Raw genomic sequence first — 23,672 nt, 5'->3', positions numbered from 1 at the left:
CACGAGGTTTGAAGTCTCAGGAGTTCTTCAGTATATACTGGAAGTCTGAAGAATTCGGACCTAATGTCAGTGAAGAAATGGGTTTGCTAGGAAGATGAGAGGGAGCATTCAGAGACACCAAATTTCCCTCATCTATGTGCTTATATAGGCCTCCAACAGAAGGTGTGGCCCACTTAAGGCTGTGTCTTCTAGTCTCCATATCTGGATTAAAGGTGTGTGTTTCCTGCCTCAAGAGTTAGATTAAAGGTGTGTGTTTTTCTCTATTTGATCGGGATCTATCTACTTCAATTTAAGCAAAAAAAAAAAAAAATTTAAAAGATGAGCCCTCCAGTTCTTTATGTTACTAAAGGCCACAGGTAATACAGACAGGAAGAATAGCCATCACCAGGGTACTTTGCACACTGGGGTCAACGTTTCATAAATACAGGGATCATGTCAATCTCTGTACAGCTATTGCTTACCCTTGTGCTGGTCTTACATTGATTCCTGCCATAAACATGATCAGGGAATGTGTGTTTCCCTTAACTGGTCAGAAATCTGAGTGTTCACAAGATGGAGGACAGGTTGAAGAGCTCCTATATGGTGGACAAGGAAGCAGATGCCAGAGCCTCTGAAATGGGCTTTCTTTTTTCTTGTATGTTATTACATTTAGACCCACAGACCTTGTTTTGACTCCTCCCCATTTGGTTGGTGGTCTAGTACTTCCCCTCAGAAAAGCCTCCTTAGAAATCCTTTTTAAGAGCCACTTAATGGTGTGACTCTGGAATATCCTAAATGCTTCTCAGTTCATCACTTTAATTGGCAGGATTCAGCTTCTCAATACCTCTTACACTGCATTCTCCACTGGTGAGTTCTGTGCTTTTCAGACTTAGACTGCATGCTTGGGGTACAGAGCTAAACAAAGAATTCTCAACTGAGGAAACTCGAAAGGCTGAGAAGCACCTTAAGAAATGCTCAACATCCTTAGTCATCAGGGAAATGCAAATCAAAACAACCCTGAGATACCACCTCACACCAGTCAGAATGGCTAAGATCAAACACTCAGGTGATAGTAGATACTGGTGAGGATGTGGAGAAAGAGAAACACTCCTCCATTGTTGGTGGGATTGCAAGCTGGTACAACCACTCTGGAAATCAGTCTGGGGTTTCCTCAGAAAACTGGACATAGCATTACCTGAGGACCCAGCTATACCACTCCTGGTCATATACCCAGAAGGGGCTCCAACATGTAACAAGGACACATGCTCCCCTATGTTCATAGCAGCCTTATTTATAATAGCCAGAAGCTGGAAAATACCCAGATGCCCTTCAACAGCAGAATAGATACAAAAAAATGTGGTACATTTACACAATGGAGTATTACTCAGCTATTAAAAATAATGAATTCGAGAAATTCTTAGGTAAATGGATGGAACTAGAAAATATCATCCTGAGTGAGGTAACCCAATCACAAAAGAACACACATGGTATTTACTCACTGATAAGCAGATATTAGCCCCAAAACTTGAAATAGCCAAGATTCAACTCACAGACCACATGAGCTCACGAAGAAGGAAGACCAAGTGTGGATGCTGTGGTCCTATTTAGAAGGAGTAACAAAATACTCAAGGGAGCAAATATGGAGACAAAATGTGGGACAGAAACTGAAGGAAGGGCTTTCTGGAGACCATTCCACCTGGGTATTTATTCCATGTGTAGTCATCAAAGGTAGACACTGATGGGGATGTTAGGAAGTGCCTGCTGACAGGAGCCTGATATAGCTGTCTCCTTAGAGATCTGCCAAAGTCTGACATATCCAGAGACAGATGCTCACAGCTAACCACTGATATGATCAAAGGGTTCCCAATGGAGAAGTTAGAGAGAAGACTGAAGGTGCTGAAATGGTTGGTGGCCCCATGAGGAGAACAACAATACCAACCAACCAGAGCTCCCCAGGGTCTAAACCACCAGCCTGGGAGCACATAGGGTAGGACCTATGACTCCATCTGTATATGTAGAGGAGGATGGCCTTGTTGGGCATAGGTGGGAGAGGAGATCCTTGGTCCCATGAAGGCTGAATATGGAGTGTGGGGGAGAATTTGAGGGTGGGGAGATCGGAGTGGTGGGTAGGTGGAGGCACATCTTCATAGAAGCAGGAGGAGGAAGAATGGGATAGGAGGTTCCTGGATGGTGGGGAAATGGGGTAAGGGGGATAAAATATGAATTGTAAATATAATAGCTAATAAAAAAAGAAAATGTATGATAATCTTGTTATAGATGTGACATTTTTATGTGTGCTGAAGCAAAGAGGAATTAAAGTGTTAAGTGTTAAAAAAGAACTTGATGAAGAGTCGCTGATGTGAATACTAGAAATAAGTCTGCAGGAGGGATCAAAAATCAGAGCCAGTTGATTGATTTATCCTGAGGGATCAGCACATTGGAGTCAGACAAACAGGGGAGCTGGGAGTGACTGAGCTGATTAAATCACTGCAGTTATTTCTGTGTCCTTTAAATTGTTTGTCTAAGACTTGAAGAACTGGAGACATGAGAGATGTAGGCAGAGTTTTCACCTCATTTTACATAAGGGCAGTATTAATAGACCCTAATGTTTGATATCTCTTGAATATATGCTGCAGCCCTTAGAAAACAGCAAAATCTCTCCCTTGTCAGGAAAGGCAGAAAAAGTATGGCAGTTCCAAGTCTGAAGAGGACAGAACTCACCAGTGGAGGATGCAGATTATGAGGCATTGATAAGCTGAATCCTGCTAATTAAAGAGATTGAATTGAGAACCATTTAGGATATTCCTTAAGTGGCTAGGAAAAAGGAAGTCTAAGGAGAATTTCCTGAGGGGAAGTACTAGACCATAAACCAAATTGGGAGGGGTCACCACAAGGTCTGTGGGTGTGATCTGAGTAACACACTAGAAAGAAGAAAGCTGTCTTCAGAGGGTTGGGGTTCTGTTTCCTGCCCACCATATAGGAGCTCTTCCACATGCCTTCCATTTTGTGAACACTCAGACTTCTGACAAGTTAAGGAAAATACCACTTCCCTGATCATGTTTATGTCAGGTATCCATGTAAGACCAGCAGATGGGTAAATGATAGCTATTCAGAGATTGACATGATCCTTTCATTTATGGAAGATTGACCCCAGTAAGCAAAGTACACTGGTGATGGCTATTCTTCCTCTCTGGACTACTTGTGAACTTAAGTAATGTACAAGACTGGAGAGCATGCCTTTTAAAATTATTTTGCTTAAGTTGAAGTAGATAGATCCAGTTCAAATACAGACTCTTTGAGTAGAAAAACACAGACCTTTAATCAGAGTCTTGAGGCAGGAAAACACACACCTTTAATCCAGATCTTGAGACTAGAAGACACACCCTTAACTTGGCCACACCTTCTGCTGGTGGTCTATATAAGAACATAGAAGAAGGAAGCTTTGTGTGTTTTCCTGTTTGCTCTCATCTTAGTAGCAAGTCCACTTCTCCTTGGCATTAGAACCTACTTCTTCAGAATTCCTGTATATACTGAAGAATCCTTGGTTCATCAAATGTTGTGGTCTAATTGCAAGCTTTAGCCATTGTTATATCAGCTGGATCTCATCCTACAGGTTTTTCTCATACACCACCTTCTCTTTATGTAGAGAAATTGATTGTGTACATTTTCTACAGGACCCTGACTAATACAACACACCTGTCCCAGCCCAAGCTGCTGCTCCAGTCCTCAGGTCAGGGTCTAGCAAGAGAGACAGTGGGGATGAAGAGGAAGAGACTCCAAGAATGGAGACAAGACAGAGGATCTGATCAAGTCTTGTTTATTGAAGGGAAATCGGGGTATTTATATGCTTTTGCCATGTGCCTTGTAGGCGTGGATACCACGTGCACCTTGCAGGTGTGGATACTGTGTGCAACTTACAGGTGTGGATAGCATGGATAGCATGTGCACAGTGGGCCTTGCAGGCATGGATAACATTTGCACCTTGTAGCTGGGGCACTAAACATCAAAACAAGATATGTGGGAAAAACAAGATATTTATCAGCATGTGCTCAGCTGTTGTGGGCTGTTGAAAAACAAGTTTCTTCTCCAGGTATGTGGCTTCAGATGGCTGCAAAGATGATAGCAACTTTCTCCTAGAAGTTGGCTCCCAACACACACCTGAAATGAAAATGTACAAATTTTTCCAAACTCTTCTAATGTTGGGAAGAAGGGAGGGAGGGAGGGAAGGAGAGAGAGAGAGAGAGAGAGAGAGAGAGAGAGAGAGAGAGAGAGAGAGAGAGGAGAGGGAGAGAGATTTACAGTGACTATGGGTCTGTATTGTTTCCTGTAAAACAAATATTGAAGCCTAGAGCAAAAATTGCATAGAAAAAAGCACCATAGAATGGCCTGTTTAGGAGAAACTGAAACTAAAATCTAAGCAGTATCTATAATTGTATCCTACAGGGTGAAGAGTAAGTAACTTGTACTTCTTCTCAGATCAAATTTAACCTCAAAAATAACTCCAGCAGAAATGTCAGGGGATCTGAAAGACACAACCTGGGGCTACCCCCATATCACTGTTCAGAAATTCTGCTACGAATGGACCATTATTAACTTTTCATTTTGCGTGGAGGGAATTTAGAAAAGGATTACAAGTCCAGTGTTCTCAATAGAGTACAAAGACAAAGTAGCATGGTGTTTGAGAGTACTTCCAAACAGGGGTGACAAAGAAAGAAAAGATTACCTGTCAGTTTACCTGGTGTTGCTCAGCTGTCCAGAGATCCCAGTTTGGACAAAGTTCCAGGTGTGGATAATAAATGCCCAAGGAGAGTAATATCAGAGTATGAAGAGACCCACTGTGGTAAGCTTTCTGAAAAACCAACACTGGGGATTTAAAAAGTTCATCCTTTGAGATTTTCTCCTCTCTCATCGATATTGCCTTCTCCCTGAAGACCAGCTCACCCTCTGCTGCAAGGTGAACACAGTAGAAGCCTTCTTCAGCATTCCTGGATAGAACATGACACCTGCAATCCAGGATCCAAGGCATGTGTTGACAGATGACCTAGGGGACCTGTGGGAGAATTCCCTGTTCACAGACTGCTGCCTATTGGTAGGTGGCCATGAATTTAGGGCTCACAAGGCCATCCTAGCAGCTTGCTCTCCAGTTTTCAGAGCCATGTTTGAACATGAAATGAAAAAGAGCACTAATGAACCACATTGAGATCTGTCTGTCACTATCAGTGTCTGAGGACCACCATGCAATTTAAACTGGAGTAGCGTTTCCCTTGCAAACTTAGGTGCCTTTGATTTGGTGCATACATGGTAAGAACTGAAATGTCAGCTTGGGGCCTTTTTCCTTTGATGAGTATGTCCTGGCTTTACCTACCTATCTTTTCTGATTAGTTTTTAGTTAAAATCTATTTGGTTATATCTTAAAATGTCTACAACAGATAGCATAGGCCAGAGAGTGCGTGCTCACCATTGTGTGGCTGACTAGCCAGCAGCTGTGGTGTGAGTGGTGAGTTCCGGCCTTCCGCCATCCCCTCATTTACAAGCAGCCTTGCCATGCTCCCCGCGCTCCCCCCCGCCCCCCCCCCCCCCACATACACCACACCTCATCTAGCCTCAGAGAGAACACCCCCCTGCCATGCGGTTAGTCTACATAGGATGCCTGAGCTACAACTTCAGCTAGAAAAACATTCAGCTCTTTTTCAGTGGCTACGGCTGTCTCTTCGACACAGCCGTTTAGGAGCTGAACAGTAAGAGAGTGGCATGATCATAGAGCATGCTTATGACCTGCGCCAAGATTGAGATGACAACCACTACAGAAGCTGCAGTGGTGGAGGTGGATACAGTAGTCGGAGAACTTCTGGCAAAGACAAATATGGACCAACTGTTTGTACAGAATACAGGCTTATTGTAGAAAATCTGTCTAGTCTTTGCAGTTGGCAAGACTTAAAGAATTTCATGCGGCAAGCAGAAGTGACTTATGCAGATGCTCACACAGAACAAACAACTGAGGTTGTAATTGAAGTTAGATCCTTCTCTGACATGAAGCGTGCTTTGGATAAACTGGATGGCACAGAAATAAGTGGCAGAAATACTAGGCTTATTGAAGATAAGCCAGGGACAAGCCATAGGCACTCATACTCTGGAAGTAGACTCAGATCACGGTGTAGAAGATCTCAGAGTAGGAGTCGCAGAAGCAGCTGCAGTAGATCTCGAAATATCTCAAAAAGTCCCTCCCGACCTAGGTCTTGGAGCAAAGGTCAATCCCAAACTTGCTCAAAAGGCAGGAAATCCAGATCAAAGAGCAAATCTAAGCCCAAGTCTGATCGGGGTTCCCATTCACACTCAAGAAGCAGATCTAAGGATAAGTATGAGAAGTCACTAGGTAGGTCACCTTCTCTGTTCCCCAAAGAAAATGGAAAGGGATCCATAAATTCAAAGTCCGGATCCCGGAGACTGTCTTGATCCCGTTTGCCTCTGCCTGCTCCACCCTCAAAGATTTGTTCTGTATCCCCTCTACCAAAGAACGTCAAGGTCCACTTCTAGAACTCACTCAAGGTCCAGATCAAGTTCCAGAGATTAACCCCGAACTCCAGGGTTTTGCACACTATAACAGAGCACTTTCCTACTTGTTTAGGCAGTTACTCTTCCGAGTTTGTACTCTGCCTCTTCTTCAAGAGGATTTCCTGAAAGGAGAACAAGGAATTTGATTTGTGGCCAAATTTAATGAGAAAAAGATGAGGTTCTAAAATGGTGGTATGAAGCCCTCTCTCTTTGTAGAATTAAGATAATTTTGATTTTGTAGCCTTTGAGCTAAAATAACTTTTAAAAAAGATTAAGCTCATTTAGATTTTTTTAAAGTATTGCAGCAGGATCTGCTGCAGGGTTCCATTTTGTTTTGCTTATTTTTAAATTAACTGTTCAAGTTTTGGGTAGTGCAGGCTTTAGAGGGAGAACCCAATTTTTCAATTATGTTGGCTTTTTATAAAGGTTGAGTTATGTAAGATTTAAATGAAAGTTTGCTACCAAACATGATTGCCTTCTTGATTCCCTTTAAGTGTTGATACCTGCCATTTGTAGGGACAGTGCAAATTCTACATGAGGATAAAACCATGAGTGTAAGACCAGCGATAAATTGTTCAGTTTGGCTAATCTTATTTTGTGCTGTTAATCAAATCATTGTCTACCCCTTTAATAAGTTGAGTTAAAAGTAAAAAGGGCTTTGTAGTTAGTACCACAAAATAAATAAAAGAAACTAAAGGATTACAATTTGAACTCTTCAAGAAGTAGGTCCTAGTGCTTGGGATCTTGTTATCCTGTGCTCCGGAAATGGAATTAGTGTAATTAGTGTTAGTGTATGATTTGGTGTTCTTTAATGCTTTGAAAAAACAGAAGTAGCCTTCCTTTACAGTTAGAAATTTAGTTATTTTTCAACCCCATCAGAAATTCAGAATGACTGAGTTAACTATAATTGTGGGAAGCACAAATCGTAGTTTCTAAAACTTAGCCAATTTATAGAGACCTCTGAACACCTGGACACTCGCTCTACTTCAAAACGTTGGAGTATCTGTTCTTCTGCCTTCTGGCTCAGGATCTTCTGACAGACCTTAGTGCTGCAGAATTATTAAGGACTGATTACTCTGTCTAGGCAGATATAATCAGTCGACTATCCTGCAAGTGTGTCCTTTTCTGAACAGTAATTTGTCTGTAGAAGAAAAGTGGCAATTGTTGCCTAGTGGCTGTCTCACCACAACTGGAGTCCTCATTCTTTAGTAAAGGTGTGGATGGATTGGCTCAGGTATAATACCTTCCTCAGCTGTTATTATATAATCTAGAAAAAGTTGGATTATAGATTGTAATGTAGAGTTAGTTTATAGGGCTAAATAATCAGGGGACATGCAATAAAGCAAGGCTGAGTGGAAAAACAGAGGTTCAAGGGCCTAGGTAGGTGAGGGTAACTGGGAATACTTTAGAACAGGGAAAGGGGAATGCTTTCAAGACATTTATCCTGTTACAAAATCTTAAAGACTAATTCTAGGAATACAGTGTCAAATAAAGCTACTGCTTTAGGCATCTTTTCTTTGATGTGTTGTTTAGAAGTTTATAAGAAATAGGTTTATTTTTCCAGTATAAATTTCAGAATTTAAAGAAAATTGTGTCTGGTTATAGTTTTCTATTTTACCTACTTAAAAGCAAATATAATGGCTCTTTAAGAATTGAGTTTGACCAAAGTTCTCTTTGTTTTCTGGGAAAAGTACATAAAAGCTTTCTGATCCACAGACTTTTAATGGGGGGGGGCAATGAAGACTAATAGTAAAATTTGAGTTTCTGACTTCATGCAACTTCAGCAGGGCTTGCCTTCTGTTAATGTGGTAGTACATGACAGAGGCAGTAGACTAGTTTTTAGCTTCCCTAATATAATGAATAGGTAAATGCCAATACCCATACAATTTTTCTAGTGGGGACAAAGGGCATTTTATTAAAAATCTAGGCTTTTATACCTGTAGACCCTAGTTATTAAATGCATGCACTAAACAAAACAAACAACTACATTTAAAGGATTGGCCTTAGCAGAATTGACTGACTTAAAGTGTTTTAGTTCTTTACTGATGAGTGAATTCAGTTCCCTACCAACTAACGAACATCATCTAAGAATCTCACCCTGCACACAATGGTTGGTGCCCAGGGTAGATTATCAACAACACCAACTGATAAAAAAAGAACAAGAGAAGTGTGGAATATCTTGAGTCCTGTTGGATGTGATAGTATTTCTTGATATGTATTCCACAGTGGTTGACCAAGTGTTCCTGTGGGAGAAAGAAGCATGCTTTGTGTATATGCCCAACGGTGGTATGGGCAGATCTTGGGGTAAATTGATTTTTAACTCTCTGAGCAATCACCATAGTCATTTACATAGTGGCTATGAGAGTTTGCATCCCTTGTAGCAATGGAGGGCTGTTCTCCTGGGTGCACATCTTTGCTAGTGTGAGCTGTCCCTTGTTGTACAGACACTGGCCATTCTGTCAGACATAAGGTGGGATCTCAAAGTAGTTTTGATTTACATTTCTTTGATGACTAACAATTTTGAACATTTCTTTAAGTGATTCTTAGACATTTGAATTTTCTTTATTGTGAATTCTCTATATCTGTACCCATTTTAATTGGGTTACTTGGGTTTTTTTTGACATCAAGGGTTTGGTTTCAGATCCTGGGAAAAGGGACTGATGTGCATATTTTACATATCAAAACAGACCAGGCCTCTAGGTTCTTGGAGCATCCCTCAATCCCTACCTGGCATACACTGCCCCCAACCTTGAATTTACCAGCCCACAGGCTAGGCTGTCCCCCGAGAGGGTCATTCCTATATAATTCAGACATATATATATCTTTCACTTCCACCTCTTGCCACATTCACCCTTTCTCTCTCCCTACCACTCACATCCATGTCTATTTCCTTGGCCTTCTCCCTTGTGCCAGTGAACTTGCCAGCCTCAGAGCAGCTTCCCAATAAGCCTGCCTTTAATATATTCTAATCTGGCTTGGATTGGCTCACTTCACCAGCTAAGAAATAACCTATCATCAAGTTTCTTAATTTAAACAAAATATAGTTATTATATTAGCCCTCACTCAGATGTGGAATTGGTAAAATCTTTTCTCATTTTGTAAGCTGCTGCTTTGTCCAAATGACATTATCCTCTGCCTTAGAGTTTTTCAGTCTCATGAGGTCTCAGTTACTAATTGTTGATCTTAGTGGTAACATTATCAATGTTCTGTTCAAAAAGACTTCTCCAGTACTAATGAATTCAAGGTTATTCTCTACATTCTTTTTTTTTCAGTATACGTGGTTTTATGTTGAGGTCTTTGGTCCTGTTGAAATTGAGTTTGTACAGGGTAATAGGTTTGGATATATTTGCATTTTTCTACATACAGCCATCCAGTTTCAACAGTACAGTTTGTTAAAGAGGCTGTCTGTTGTTTGTTGTGTATTTCTGGCTATCTATCTATCTATCTATCTATCTATCTATTTATTTAAAATACATTTCAGATTTTATCCCCTCACCCAATTCCCCCCACTACACAGTAACGCCCTATCCCATCCCCCCTCCTGCCTCCACAACGGTATGCCCTCACCTACCCTCCACTCCCTCCCCAGCACCCTCGAATTCCTCCCTGCTCGGTGTTCAGCCTTCATGGGACCAGGGATCTCCTCTCCCACCCATGCCCGACAAGGCTATCCTCCCCTAAGTATACAGCTGAACTCATGGGTGCCTCCCTTTGTGCTCCCAGGCTGGTGGTTTAGACCCTGGGGAGCTCTGGTTGGCTGGCACTGTTACTCTCCTAAACCAAAAATTAATTTCTGATACTTCTGTGGGTTTATGTCTGAGTCTTCAGTTTGGTTCCACTAAGCAACAAGTCTCTTTTTATACCAATTCCATGCTGTATTTTGGGTTCCCAAGCCAGATAATGGACAGTAGAGCATTACCCATATCCCGGACCTTGGGGTGGGGCATGACATGGTGGGGTGTAAGGGGATCACAAGAGCACAGCAGGAATGAAGCCACTCCCTACCCAAATCAGGCTTGTGCCTACTCAGCTGCATAGAGACAAAGACAAGTCATGATAAAGGCAGTATGTGTTCTATTTCCTTGACAGAGAACTGGCTTCTTAGGAATCATGGGATCAGCAGTCTACTAATCTAGCTGATAACCTTGGAAGGCCCCTATCCCCACTGCAGCACTTCTTCCCTTTTTACTTCCCTCCCACAAATGCCCCACCCCAACTCCAGCTATATAAGCTAGACCCATTATTTCACTAAACTAGCTGACTTTGATACCTGCTGTAGTCATTGTCTCCCAAGACCCAGTTCCCCAGTCATCCAGATCAAGAGCTAGATGAACGAAAATTGACTCCTATGAAGGCAAACAGCACTGAAATCTGTTGCTTATAATTTTAGAAATCTATGATAGCTCCAGCTATGCTCTGGAATCCATAGCCACCCTTTCTTCCTTGCCCTGTGCAGAAAATGGCCATCTGGCCCTGGTTCCCTCTGCAGACTTGCTAAGGCACCCAAACACGTTCTTCCATGAATACCTGGAGCTACTACTCTTGTTCTACATGTCATACATATCCCACCATCCCCGGTGCTATTCTGCAGACCATCAATGTCCCTACCACAGTTTTGCCCTCTCTCTTGCCCACATAAATCTTCACAAATGGAAAACACCAGACAGCCTTAATATTTAATACCAGCCAGATTTGTATTGGTGAATCTCCAACCTCAATATGCCCATGCAAAGAACACACAACTCAGTTATATTTATCTCCTGCATGCCTAGATTGGGCAGATTTCCCACTACACCACTCTCTTCCCAAGCTGTGAGATCCTTGCTACTTGTGGCTCCTCTATGCTATGTAGTTCTGCTCCGTCTTCCACCTCCTCTTCCTCCATTTCCTCTTTCTCTGTTCCTCCTTCTAATCTTCCTTTTTTCTTCCTCTCTCCTTCTCTAAAACTTCTAGCCCCGCCTTTCCCTTCCACTGCCCAATCACAGGCTCTAGTCTTTATGTCACCAGTTAAAATGAGGAGCACATTCACATAGAATCACCTGAGTAAGAGACCTGCTCTTCCTCCGGGATAGGATTAGCATCAAAATACAAACACCAAGGCAATCCATGAAAGGATTCCATAAACACATTCCATCTTTCTAATTCATATCAGATTTTATTAGGATATAGTTTTGTCTAAAGAGCTGGTTTTGGCCACTGTCTTAGGGTTTTACTGCTGTTAACATACACCTTGACTAAGGAAACTCCTATATGGACAGCATTTAATTGGGGCTGGCTTACAGGTTCAGAAGTTCAGTCCATTATCATCAAGGCTGGAACATGGCAACCTCCAAGCAAGCATCGTACAGGAGGAGCAGAGAGTTCTACACCTTCATCTGAAATCTTCCAGGAGAAGACTGGCTTACAGGGAGCTAAAATGAGGGTCTTAAAGCCCACGCCCACAGTGACACACTTCCTCCAAGGCCATACCTACTCCAACAAGGCCACCCCTCAAGGTACACTTCCTGGGCCAAACATACCCAAACCATCATAGCTATGGAGACCAGAAGAAGGCCTCAGATCCTCTGGATCACCAGTTACAGATGGTTGAGAACTCTCCTGTTTATGCTGGAAACTTCTCAAGGGTTCTCTAAGAAAGTGACAATTGATTTTTCCAGTTGAATTCTCTTTCTAGTTTCCCAAAACTAAGTGACTTAGTCAGGGTTTCATTGCTGTGAAGAGACACCATGACCAAGGTAACTTTTAAAAAGGACATTTAATTTGGGCTGGCATACAGTTTCAGAGGTACAGTCCATTATCATCATTCCAGAAAGCATGATAGTGTCAAAGTTCACATGGTGTTGGAGAAGGAACTGAGCACCTTGATATGAAGGCAGTTAGAAGGAGACTGTGTGACACTGGCCAGGGCTTGACCATATACATTACTTCAAAGCCCTTCCTCCACAGTGACACAATTCCTGTAACACTTCTTCCAACATGGCCAAGTTCCTAATCGTGCCACTTCCCATGGGCCATGCATATTCCAAATCACCAAACTGAGGTTTTTTTATTTTTAAAGCTTTCTTTCCCTATCATTTCTCTTAAGACTAAACATTCAGGATTTACTTCTCCATTGCTCTGAGCCCCTGGTCATCTTTGTTGCTTAGTCCAATGCAGATAGGTTTCTCTGAAGAAACCCTTTGGGGCTGTGCTTCAGGCCAGTACCTAAGTTGAATCCCAGATTCCAAGACATCAAACAAAACTCATACAAGAATATCAATAGGGAAGATGTCAAGTAGTGTCAGATGCCAGTGCTGCCCATTCCCCCACCCAGCACTCCAACATATTTAGAGCTATTGTAAGTACTGAGCTACCATGTTGCCCTCCCCCCAGATTCAGGATAAAAGCTCCAGCAATACTATTGTCTAACCAGGACTAACTGGAAACAACACAGGTTGTTGCTGTTGGAAGACAGGTGTAGGTCATAGCTGATTAGGTCTTAAAGACTACTAAGTCCTTTGAGAAAGAGGGCCCAGTAAACACTCTTGCAGAAGCCAGGACGTGGAATGCTTCAGCCACCAAGTGGGGATGTGACTCCACCATTGACTTCCACCCCAAGGTCTCAGAGACCTCAGAAGCATGAAGTGCAATAAAATCCAGGGTCTGAGTCTTCAGCTGCTCTGTGCTGTGACGGTCAGCCAGGATGAGAGTGTGTGCAGCATTCTCCACAGAGAGGTTCCCACAGAGTTCATCTTCACACATGACCTTCAAACCCTCCAGGCCATACTTGTCAGCAGCTGCCAGCACACCAGTGGCCATGGAGTGGCTGTGGAGGTGTGGCACCTTCCCAGTGTAGATAAAGTCCATCATCTCCATGAAGACTTGGGGATCCAGGTCTTGGATCTCAACTTGATTCGTCAGGCTTTCCTTCATTTCATGTTCAAACATGGCTCTGAAAACTGGAGAGCGAGCTGCTAGGATGGCCTTGTGCGCCCTAAATTCTTGTCCACCTACTAGCAGGCAGCAGTCTGTGAAGAGGGAACTCTCCCACAGCTCCCCTAGGTCATCTGGCAACGTGCACCTTGGAATATTGATTGGAGGTCTTGTGTTCTGTACAGTAATGCTGAAGGAGCCTTGTTCCATGCTCATCTCACAGAGGAGGGTAAGTCTGTCGTCTGGTAATAGCAATTCGGTTTGAGACAAGAGGAAATCTAGAAGGATGAACTTTTTTAATTCAAGGGCTTGGTGCGGCAGTAAACTATAGACATGTGGGCTCCTTGCATTATTGCATTTGTCCCCTGTGGCAGTTAAGATACAAACATTAAACTTTACCCAAACTGGGCTGTTTTCACAGCTGAGCAACATCAGGTTAAGTGACAGGTAACCTTCACTTTCTTCATCAACCCCGTTTGGGTATACTCTCAAACACCATGCCACTTTGTCATTGGCCTCTGATGGGAATGTCGGACTTGTAATACATTCCCCCATTTCCTCAACGAAACCAGAGAAGTTGCTAATGGTCCACCTGTAGCAGAAGTTCTGTTCACTACTCTGTGTGTAGTGCCACCTCTTGGTTTCCAGGTGCCCCAACATTTCTGGTTGACGTACTTTGGATGTAAAACTAGAACCTGAAAAGAAGAAATAAAAGTCATTTACTCTTTACCATATAGGATACAGTTACAGATACTTTTTAGATTTGTTTTAATTTCTCCTAAGTTGCCCCTTCTATGATGTTGAAAACTTATGTCTTTCTAAAATTTTCCATTAGACTTTAACATTAGATTTAGAGAAAACAATCCAGGCTCCCTGTGGGGCTCTCTGTCTCTTTCTGTCTCTGTCTCTCTCTCTGTCTCTCTCTCTGTCTCTCTCTCTCTCTCTCTCTCTTAAATTTTTAAAGAATAGATTTTGTTATTGTTAGTGTTTTATCTAGGCCCCACCCACCAGTTACCTAGCAATAGCCAGGTAAACCTGGCTTAGACAATGGGCTGTTTGAACCCCTCAAACACCCTTCCTCTCTCCTCTTCCTCTCTCTGAAGCCCTAATCTCTTTCTTCCTTTCTCCCCTCCACTTTGCCTTTCGCTCTCTACCTGTTTCTGGCCAGCCTCCCCCCCCCTCCTCCTCCTCCTCCTCCTCCTCTTCTTCCTGCTGCTGCTGCTGCTGCTCCTCCTCCTCCTCCTTCTCTCTCCTGTCTTTCTCTGCCTCTCCTCCCTTCTTATCACTACTCAACTCTCTTTCCAGTGCCCTAAATAAACTTTATACTAAACCTGTCATATGGCTGGTACCTCAGAGGGAAGGGATGCCTCAGCATGGGTCCACCAGGGATCATTCCCACCCTCTCCATGCCTGGCTTTAACAAACACATCCTGGATTTCTTCTTATAAAACACATCATTGGTGTTGTGACTCAGATTTCAATACTCGCAGGTTAATGTCTCCTGCTGCCAAATGAACTTTCCAGCCAACAGATCACTTTCTAGACTGATCCATCCAAACACCAGCAAATTGGTAAGCTCCCTCACCCACACTGGTCAGTGTAAACATCCCCTGGTCCTAAGGAAGGGATGTTGAGTTAGCAGCAACCCTGTGGAGTCCTTGTGGATGAAGACATTCAGTCTTTATGACTGGCCCCCTTGCTGAATCCTCATTTTAGGACATTTTCCCTTGAGTGAGATTTCCCCTCTATTCTGAGTCATTTCCTTTTCTCACTGCTATGAAAACCCAGGACAGGGTAAACCATACTCTTCACTGACCACTCAGGTACTTGCCTGAGCTCAAATACCAATCCACTGCCTGAGCCCATGGTGATCTGAACCTAACATTTTCGTTATTAAGTTATCCTCAGGATGCTGGTAGGGGTCATTAATAACTGCCACTCTCACCCCAAAAGGGTATGTCTTCCCAGTCACTCCCAGGCTCCTTACTGGGATGCCACCCACTCTTAAAGGCTTCCATATTCACAGGCTAAATTTGGCCCCAATATACACTAATCTATAACTCTATGTGGCTGTTTAAGGGCACTTAGGGAAAAAAAAAACCTTTTACAACTCTCTCTAGCCAACCAGAAAAATGGAAAGATTTCTATGTAGTATTCTTTCCCACCACCTCCATTTCTAAATGCTCCATTTCTTTGCTCTTCCTCCCACATATAGGCACAGCAACAAGACTGCCTAGATTGTGGTGTGATAACCACTGAGTAACAGTGTTCCCACATGATTCTACCATTGCCTCTGCGGCTGCCTCTATGCCCTTCTCTCCACTTTCCACCTTGCTTTTTGCTCACTGCCCAACCCAACACCATGGGGCACAAAACATGCAGTGCTAGAGCAGAGTTGCAGGCAGACAGAGCACAGCTGCAGGCACTGCCACTTACTCCCCGCCCCAGCCAAGGTGCTTGCTCTCTTGCCCTGCCCCATTTGTGCCCTGAATACACCAGGTTGAGCTGCCATATGCTTCTGTGCTCCTGGGGGCCCAACACTTATTGTGGGGGACTCCTACCAAGTCAGGCTCTGCCCCTCATCTCCAAAAGACACCAAGAGCCACCAAAGATGTGGGAAGAACAACCCTCTGTTCTTCACAAGAGGAATCAGGCCAATACTTTTCCCCTCTTGTTAATGACTTCTCATTCATCAACAAGACCCATAGGTTTCTGCCTTCTCGCCAACCTCATACAAATTAAATAAAAAGGAGATGCCATTTTGAAAGAATATTTATGAGGTTGTCAACTTTTCCAGTTTCCACTAATTTTCTTTTCAATACATACTTCAAAATCCATCTCATTATACTACACACACACACACACACACACACACACACATATATTATATATAAAACAAAGTCTCCTTTATTTTATATATAAAAATAAAGTCTCCTAAACAGTCTCCTAAACAGAAATAAAAGCCGTTCTTGCTCCTTCTGCTCCATCAAAGGTTTTTGTCTTCCCTAACCTCATTTTAGAGACTGTTTATGCTGTTAAGAAATATCTTTTGTAAACTTCTAAGCCCCCAAAACACAGTCAGATCTACCTTTCATAGACCAAAGAGACTGAATTTGGATAAGTACATCTGCCAATCAATAACCTCTTCTAGAGGGTGGGATTGGGACTCACCTCACCCAACCACCAAGACCTAAGGGTTTCAAATATACACCTAAGAAAATTTTTTTCCAAAAACTTTCTTAATTTTGTATCTATCTATCTATCTATCTATCTATATATATATAGATATAGATATGTAGCATATCTATATTATATATATATATTAATTTTGTGTATATATATAGATATAGATATATAGCATATCTATATTATATATATTAATTTTGTATATATATATAGATATAGATATATAGCATATCTATATTATATATATTAATTTTGTATATATATATAGATATAGATATATAGCATATCTATATTATATATATTAATTTTGTATATATATATAGATATAGATATATAGCATATCTATATTATATATATTAATTTTGTATATATATATAGATATAGATATATAGCATATCTATATTATATATATTAATTTTGTATATATATAGATATAGATATATAGCATATCTATATTATATATATTAATTTTGTATATATATATAGATATAGATATATAGCATATCTATATTATATATATTAATTTTGTATATATATATAGCATATCTATATATTATTTGCTACTACTACTACTCCTACTCAAACACAAACATTTAATGTTTCAGCATCTTGTCAGGTCCAGGAGTTTACTCAAAATCAACGTCTATGAATGCTCCAGAGAAGCAACCCACATGCTCCAATCTATTCTCACAGACATAGACACTTCAACTGGACCTGCCCCTTGTGCCTACAGATAGTTGCACAAACCCTGGATAGCAAGGAAATAGCCAACTCTCCTAAGAACAGACCAACATCCCCATCCAGGTTTTTTTAAACAGGGTTTCTCTGTATAGCCCTGGCTGTCCTGGAACTCACTCTGTAGACCAGGCTGGCCTCAAACTCAGAAATCTGCCTGCCTCTGCCTCCCAAGTGATGGGATTAAAGGCGTGCACCACCACCGCCTGGCCTTTTCTTTGATTTCTCAGAGACATTTCATCCCAATGTCAGCACAAACTAACTAAAGAACATGACCACTCTACTCTTGCTCCACAATTGTCTCTGTTTAGTTTTTACATTTATTTTAGATTAATCCAAAATAAACGAATATTACCATTCCTTCTATGCTCCACCAAAGTGCTACCTGGCAATAGCCAGTTACACCTGACTCACTATCAAAGGGGATTTTTGACCCTACTCACTCTCTTATTCTCTCTTACTCTCTTATGCTCCCTGACTCTGTAACCACTTTCTCTTTCTCTCTACTTCCTCCTCCTTCCTCTTCTGCATATTATCCTGGGCTGCCTCTCTTCTTCTTTTTCTCTCTATCCTCTCCTCATCCTATCTCCTCTTCCCCCTTTATCTGCCTCTACTCCCCTTTTGTCCCTACTCAACTCCCCTTCCCATGCTCTAAATAAATTCTATTATATAAATCTATATAAAACATGTCCTGGTTCTTCTTTCATGAAACAGAATAGTTATTATATCGAACTTTGGATGAGCTTAGAAAATGTTATACACTCACGTTTCAAGTTTATTGTATTAGTCATGTCCTGTAGAACTTATAGAATGAATTCCTCTATATAAATAGAAAGTGGATATAAGATAAAACTTATAGGCTGATGTCCAGTTAATATAACAATGGCTAAAGTCAGTACTTGTTGAGACCCACATTCTGCCTCAACACTTTTGCCTCAATGCTTTGGGGCTAAGTGCTCTGGTCAAGAGAGAGAATGGGGCTCTTGGGGCAAGAGACGCGAAGAATGGAGACAAGACAGGGTGTGATTCAGTCTCTTCTCTTTTCTCAAGTCTCGCTTATTGAAGGGAATTCTGAGGTATTTATATACACAAGCAGGAGAACACAGGTGAAAACATTTTACCACGTGCACCATACAGCTGAGGTCACTAAACAGCAAAACAAGCTATGTGGGATAAACAAGATATTTATCAGAGTGTGCTTCAGCTGTTATAGGCTTTTGACAACCAAGTCTTTCATCAGGGTATATGGTTCCAGATAGCTGCAAAGTTGATCTAGCCCCTTTCTACTAAAGTCGGCTCCCAACAAGTACTTACACGTAGTTCACAAGGTTTGAAGTCTCAGATGTTCTTCAGTATATGCTGGGATTCTGAAGAAGCAGGCTCCAATGCCAGTGAAGAAATGGGCTTGCTAGTAAGATGAGAGTAAACAGGCAAAGACACAGAGCTTCCATCTTCCATGTGCTTATATAGGCCTAGAGCAGAAGGTGTGGCCCAGTTGAAGGTGTGTCTTCTAATCTCAAGATCTGGATTAAAGGTGTGTGGTTTCCTGCCACAAAACTCAGAGTAAAGGTGTCTGTTTTTCTACATTAAAATCTGTCTTATAAGTGGATCTACTTCACCTTAACCAATAAAAAGATGCCTTCCAGTTTTACTTAATTCCAGAGATATCCCAGATGGCAATATGAATTGCCATCCCCAGTGTATTTTGCTTAATGTAGTCAATCTTCCATAAGTGAAGGGATCATGTCAATCTCTGCACAGCTATTATTTACCCTTGTGCTGGTTTTACACTAATTCCTGTTACAAACATGATCAGGGAAGAGGTATTTTCCTTAACTTGTCAGAAGTCTGATTGTTCACAAAAAGGAAGGCAGTTGGAAGAGCTTCTATATGGTGTGGGCAGGTAACAGAGCCCAAAACTCTGAGGGTGGCCTTCTTCTTTCCTGTGTGTTATTCCAATTAGACCTATAAACCTTGTGATGACTCCTCCCAATTTGGATGATGGCCTTGTAGTCCCCCCTCAGGAAATCCTCCCTGGAAATCCCTTTTCAAAGTCACTTAAGGGTGTGGTTTAGAAATGTCCTAAATGTCAGATTTGAAACAGGGGATCCCCCTATGGAGGCCACAAAAGTCCCAGATACAGAGTCACTGATGCTTATAGTTTGCAATAAGTCTAACAGAGGAATAAAAAAATAAAAATTAATTGAGTGATTCATCTAATACTGAGGGATAAGCAATCTTGGAGCATGACATATAGGAGAGCTAGAAGCTGTCCTCTGAGAGGTTTTATTAGCAGCTAACTGAAACAGATGTAGATACAGCTAAGTATTGGACTGAGGCAGCTAGAGCCTAGAATACAAAGTCTGTGCTACAAAGGACAGAGCTGGAGAAGTGGCCCAAACCCTTTGAGAAGCCCAGAAGATCATGAGTGGATCCCACATATTGTACAGTTATGGTTTTATTTTGCTTTTGATTGTGATTGTGCCCTGATATATTTCTTTCCTGAAGAAAGTATTTTGGTGGAGCCCACAATTAAGAGACTTTGAATTGTAAAAAGTCTTTGAATTTTTAAAACACATTGGATATTTCAAAGGGATTGAATTTTTAATGTGTAAGAATTTTCAAAGACTATGAGACTTTTAAAGTTATTCAGATCTTGGGGATGAATAAGAAAGTAAGGGTTGAGGCTTAATAGTGATGTGTTTGTGTGTCAGGTTGACAAGGGGTCAATTGAACTGGCTGGTTTTGTGTGTCAATTTGACCCAGGCTGGAGTTATCAAAGAAAGGAACTTCAGCTGTGGAAATGCCTCCATGAGATCCAGCTATAAGGAATTTTCTCAATTAGTGATCAAAAGGGGAGGGACCATTTTGGGTAGTGCCATACGTGGGCTGGTAGTCTTGAGTTCTATAAGAAAGCAACATGAACAACACAGGGGAAGCAGGACAGTAAGCAACATCTCTCCATGGCCTCTGCATAAACTCCTGCTTCCAGCCTTGTATGAGTTCCAGTCCTGACTTCCTTTGGTGATGAACAGCAATGTGGAAGTGTAAACTGAATAAACCCATTCCTCCCCAACTTGCTTCTTGGTCATGATGTTTGTGCAGGAATAGAAACCCTGACTAAGACAATTACCTTGTCTGGCCACAGTGGAAAAGGATGTGCCTAATCCTGGTAGAGACTTAATGCTTCAGGGCGGGGGAGTGCCAATGGGCATCCTGTCTGAGGCAAAGGGGTAGGGGGGTCTGAAGAACTCTGAGGGCAGACTGGGATAGCACAACATTTGTGATGCAACTAAATAAAAAAAAAATGAAAAAAAGAAGACAGTATCGAGAGAAAAGAAAGAGAGGAGGCAGTTTTTCCAGGAGAGTTTTACCAAGACAGGTAGAAGAGAGAACAATGGAGACATGGGTACAGAAAGACAGAAAGATTCAGAGAACCAGAAAGAGCCAGAGGAGCAGAATATATTGCCAAAGTTAGTATGAGGCCAAGCAGAGCAGTTAGGAAAAACTGTAAAAAACCCAGATTGAATCAGTTACACTGGAAAGGAATTTTAGATCATCCAGCCAGAGCTCATAAAGAACTATGAGGGAGTGAGCTTATTCAGATATAATTCTTAGATGCTAATAATATTCTAGGCCTAGAATAGATTTTATAGAAACTATAACCTTCCAGTGCTAGGCCAAAAATTACATGTGGAGGCAGAAGGCCTCAGAGATGACAATAAATACACATGAATATTAGTTACTTTTACAATGAACACATTAGAAAATAAACTACTAGATCACCTCTGGAGATAAGACTGGTTAGGACATCTTCAGTTTAGATACCAGTTTCCAGAACCTGTGAAAGATATGATTCCAGTCTTTTGAGGACTCTGATTTGAGGTTGTGGTTCCTCCCACCAAGATCTTAAAAGAACCTGATACTAATAGTAGCAATAAGTCCAAGGAAGAATCAAAAATCACAACCAATTAACTGATTTATCCTGAAGGATGAGCAGCATTGAAGCCAGACAAACAGGAGAGCTGGGAGTTGCTGATCTGATTGAATTGTTGTAGTTATGTTTATGTCTGCCAGACTATAGGTCTAAGACAGACAAACTCGAGAGATAAGAGATGTAGGCAGAATTTTACACTTCCTTTTACATAAGGGCAGCAATATCAACTCCAAATCTTTGATAGCTCATGAATATATGTTACAGACCTTGGAAAACAGCAAAATCTCTCTCTTTTCAGGGCCAGCAGACCAAGCATGCAGTCCAAGTCTGAAAAGGACAGAACTCACCAGTGGGCAACACACATGATCAGGGAAGCTATATTTTCCTTAACTTGTCAGAAGTCTGAGTATTCACAAAATGTAAGGCATGTGGAAGAACTCCTATATGGTGGGCAGGAAGCAGAGCCCCAACCCTCTGAAGATAGCTTTCTTCTTTCTAGTGTGTTACACAGATCTCACCTACAGACCTTGTGATGACCCCTTCCAATTTGGTTTATGGTCTTGTACTTCCCCTCAGGAAATTCTCCTTAGACTTTTCATAGTCACTTAAGGAATATCCTAAATGGTTCTCAATTCAATCACTTTAATTGGAAGGATTCAGCTTATCAATATCTCATAATCTGCATCCTCCACTGGTGAGTTCTGTCCTCTTGGAACTTGGACTTGGAACTGCCATACTTTTTCTGCCTTTCCTAAAAGGGAGAGATTTTGTTGTTTTCTAAGGGCTGCAGCATATATTCAAGAGATATCAAACATTAGGGTCTATTAATACTGCCCTTATGTAAAATGAGGTGAAAACTCTGCCTACACCTCTCACGTCTCCAGTTCTTCAAGTCTTAGACAAACAATTTAAAGGACACAGAAATAACTGCAGTGATTCAATCAGCTCAGCTGCCGGGAGCCAAACCCAGGAAATTACCTGCTGTTTTAGAAAGTCTAGTCAGTACAAGGTTAAGAAAGGACATTCATAGGTCTCAGGTCTCAGGTCCCAGGAACCTAAAGAACGTCTGGCATTTCCTTGGAGAAGATTATGACAGTGGGATGGTCTAGGGTGATAAGATTATGACAGTGGGAAGGTCTTGGACAGTAAGGATTCCATAGTAAGATAGCCCTAAACAATGACCCTCGCCCTAACTTCCCGGTTTGCTGTGTCTTTATAACCTGCCCCCAAAATTAAAGTTTCAGAGCTTGATCAGAACCCAGACTTGCTCTCATTCTTTGTGTCTCTTGTCCTTTCTGTTGGTATCAGCCTCCGAACCCAGTGACATCACTTCTAGGCGACTCCCACTTCTAGGCGACCTCCACATCGTTGCCGAGGGAACAGCCCCACGCTCCCAGAATCCACCTAGCTCCCTCACCTTTACCTGGGAGATACTATGTCACTGCCCATATAAAACAGGCAGTACACCGGACTCGCGCCCTCTTTAACCTCTTATCTCTCCCACCTATCTCTCCCCACCTTTGCCCTTTCCCTGAATAAACCTTCCCCCCTTGGAACCACGTGGTCTGGAGTAGTCTATTCTGTACGGCGGCCGGGTTTTCCTCTCATCTTCCTTTCATTGGTGCATCGGCCAAGTTCGAATACTTCGGGACCGCTCCCCCTAACTGCGGACGCCGCTCGGCCCGCAGCCGCAGCCACCGCGCCGCCGCTTCAGCCGCCAATTTCTCTCTTGCTAGACCGTGACCTATGGACCAGAGCAGCAACTCAGGCCGGGACACAGTGGCCCCCAAGCCAGGCAGTGTGAGCCTTAACATAGTGGCCCTCAAGCCTGAGGCAGAATGGTTTGCAACAGGTTTCCTTTCTGGATTTGTGAAGAATGTGATTGTTTTATGTTGACTTAGTTAGAGTTTGATGGCTGTGAAGAGAAATCACGACCAAAGCAACTCTTATACAGAAAAACATTTAGCTGGAGCTGGCTTGCCATTTTGGAGGTTCAGTCTAGTATCATCATGGTAAGAATTACGTCATCATGCGGGCAGGCTTGGTGCTGGAAGAGCCAACAGCTCTATATTTTGATCAAAAGGCAACAATAACCTAGAGGGGCAAGCCCAAGCTGCCTACTGCTGCTGCTTACTGGGTCTGGAAAATAACCTCTTGGTTCTATTACATCTTTCACTGCCTATATTAGCTGGCTTAAAAATTGTTTTGTAAAATGACCTTGAAATCATAGTTCTGAATGCCTCTTTGTCCTGAATGCTGAGATTAAAGGCATGCAATACTAGGACTGGATCAAAACCTCTCTTTACAAGAACTTTCTAAATGTGGATTGTAGTTCATTCCAGACATTGTCAAGTTGACAATTGAGAACAGT

The 23,672-nt window shown here is 42.0% G+C and overlaps 1 protein-coding gene and 1 pseudogene across 1 annotated transcript; one reads left to right on the top strand and one right to left on the bottom strand.

Annotated features, from left to right (window-relative positions):
- Window positions 1-5,605: 5,605 nt before the first annotated feature.
- On the top strand, window positions 5,606-6,550 carry LOC117707742 (serine/arginine-rich splicing factor 6 pseudogene; annotated as a pseudogene).
- Window positions 6,551-13,002: 6,452 nt separating this feature from the next.
- LOC117707388 (TD and POZ domain-containing protein 4-like) lies at window positions 13,003-22,667 on the bottom strand. The gene is made up of 2 exons (XM_034500815.2): window positions 22,619-22,667; window positions 13,003-14,138 (listed from the first exon to the last, which is right to left on the bottom strand). Exons 1-2 carry the CDS (start codon window positions 22,665-22,667, stop codon window positions 13,003-13,005), a joined length of 1,185 nt encoding a protein of 394 aa, XP_034356706.2.
- Window positions 22,668-23,672: the final 1,005 nt, after the last annotated feature.

The sequence above is a fragment of the Arvicanthis niloticus genome, chromosome 4 (genome assembly GCF_011762505.2).
Source record: "Arvicanthis niloticus isolate mArvNil1 chromosome 4, mArvNil1.pat.X, whole genome shotgun sequence".
Classification (NCBI taxonomy): Eukaryota; Metazoa; Chordata; class Mammalia; order Rodentia; family Muridae; genus Arvicanthis; species Arvicanthis niloticus.
Note: the sequence above shows the minus strand (reverse complement) of the source record. Positions and strands in the feature narration are given on the sequence as shown.

Excerpts from the sequence above, each read along its gene's own strand:
- LOC117707388 (XM_034500815.2), bottom strand. The coding sequence starts at position 22,667 with ATGTGGAGGTCGCCTAGAAGTGGGAGTCGCCTAGAAGTGATGTCACTG. Across the intron at positions 14,139-22,618 it reads CCTAGAAGTGATGTCACTGG|GTTCTAGTTTTACATCCAAA; the intron begins GTTCGGAGGCTG and ends TCTTCTTTTCAG.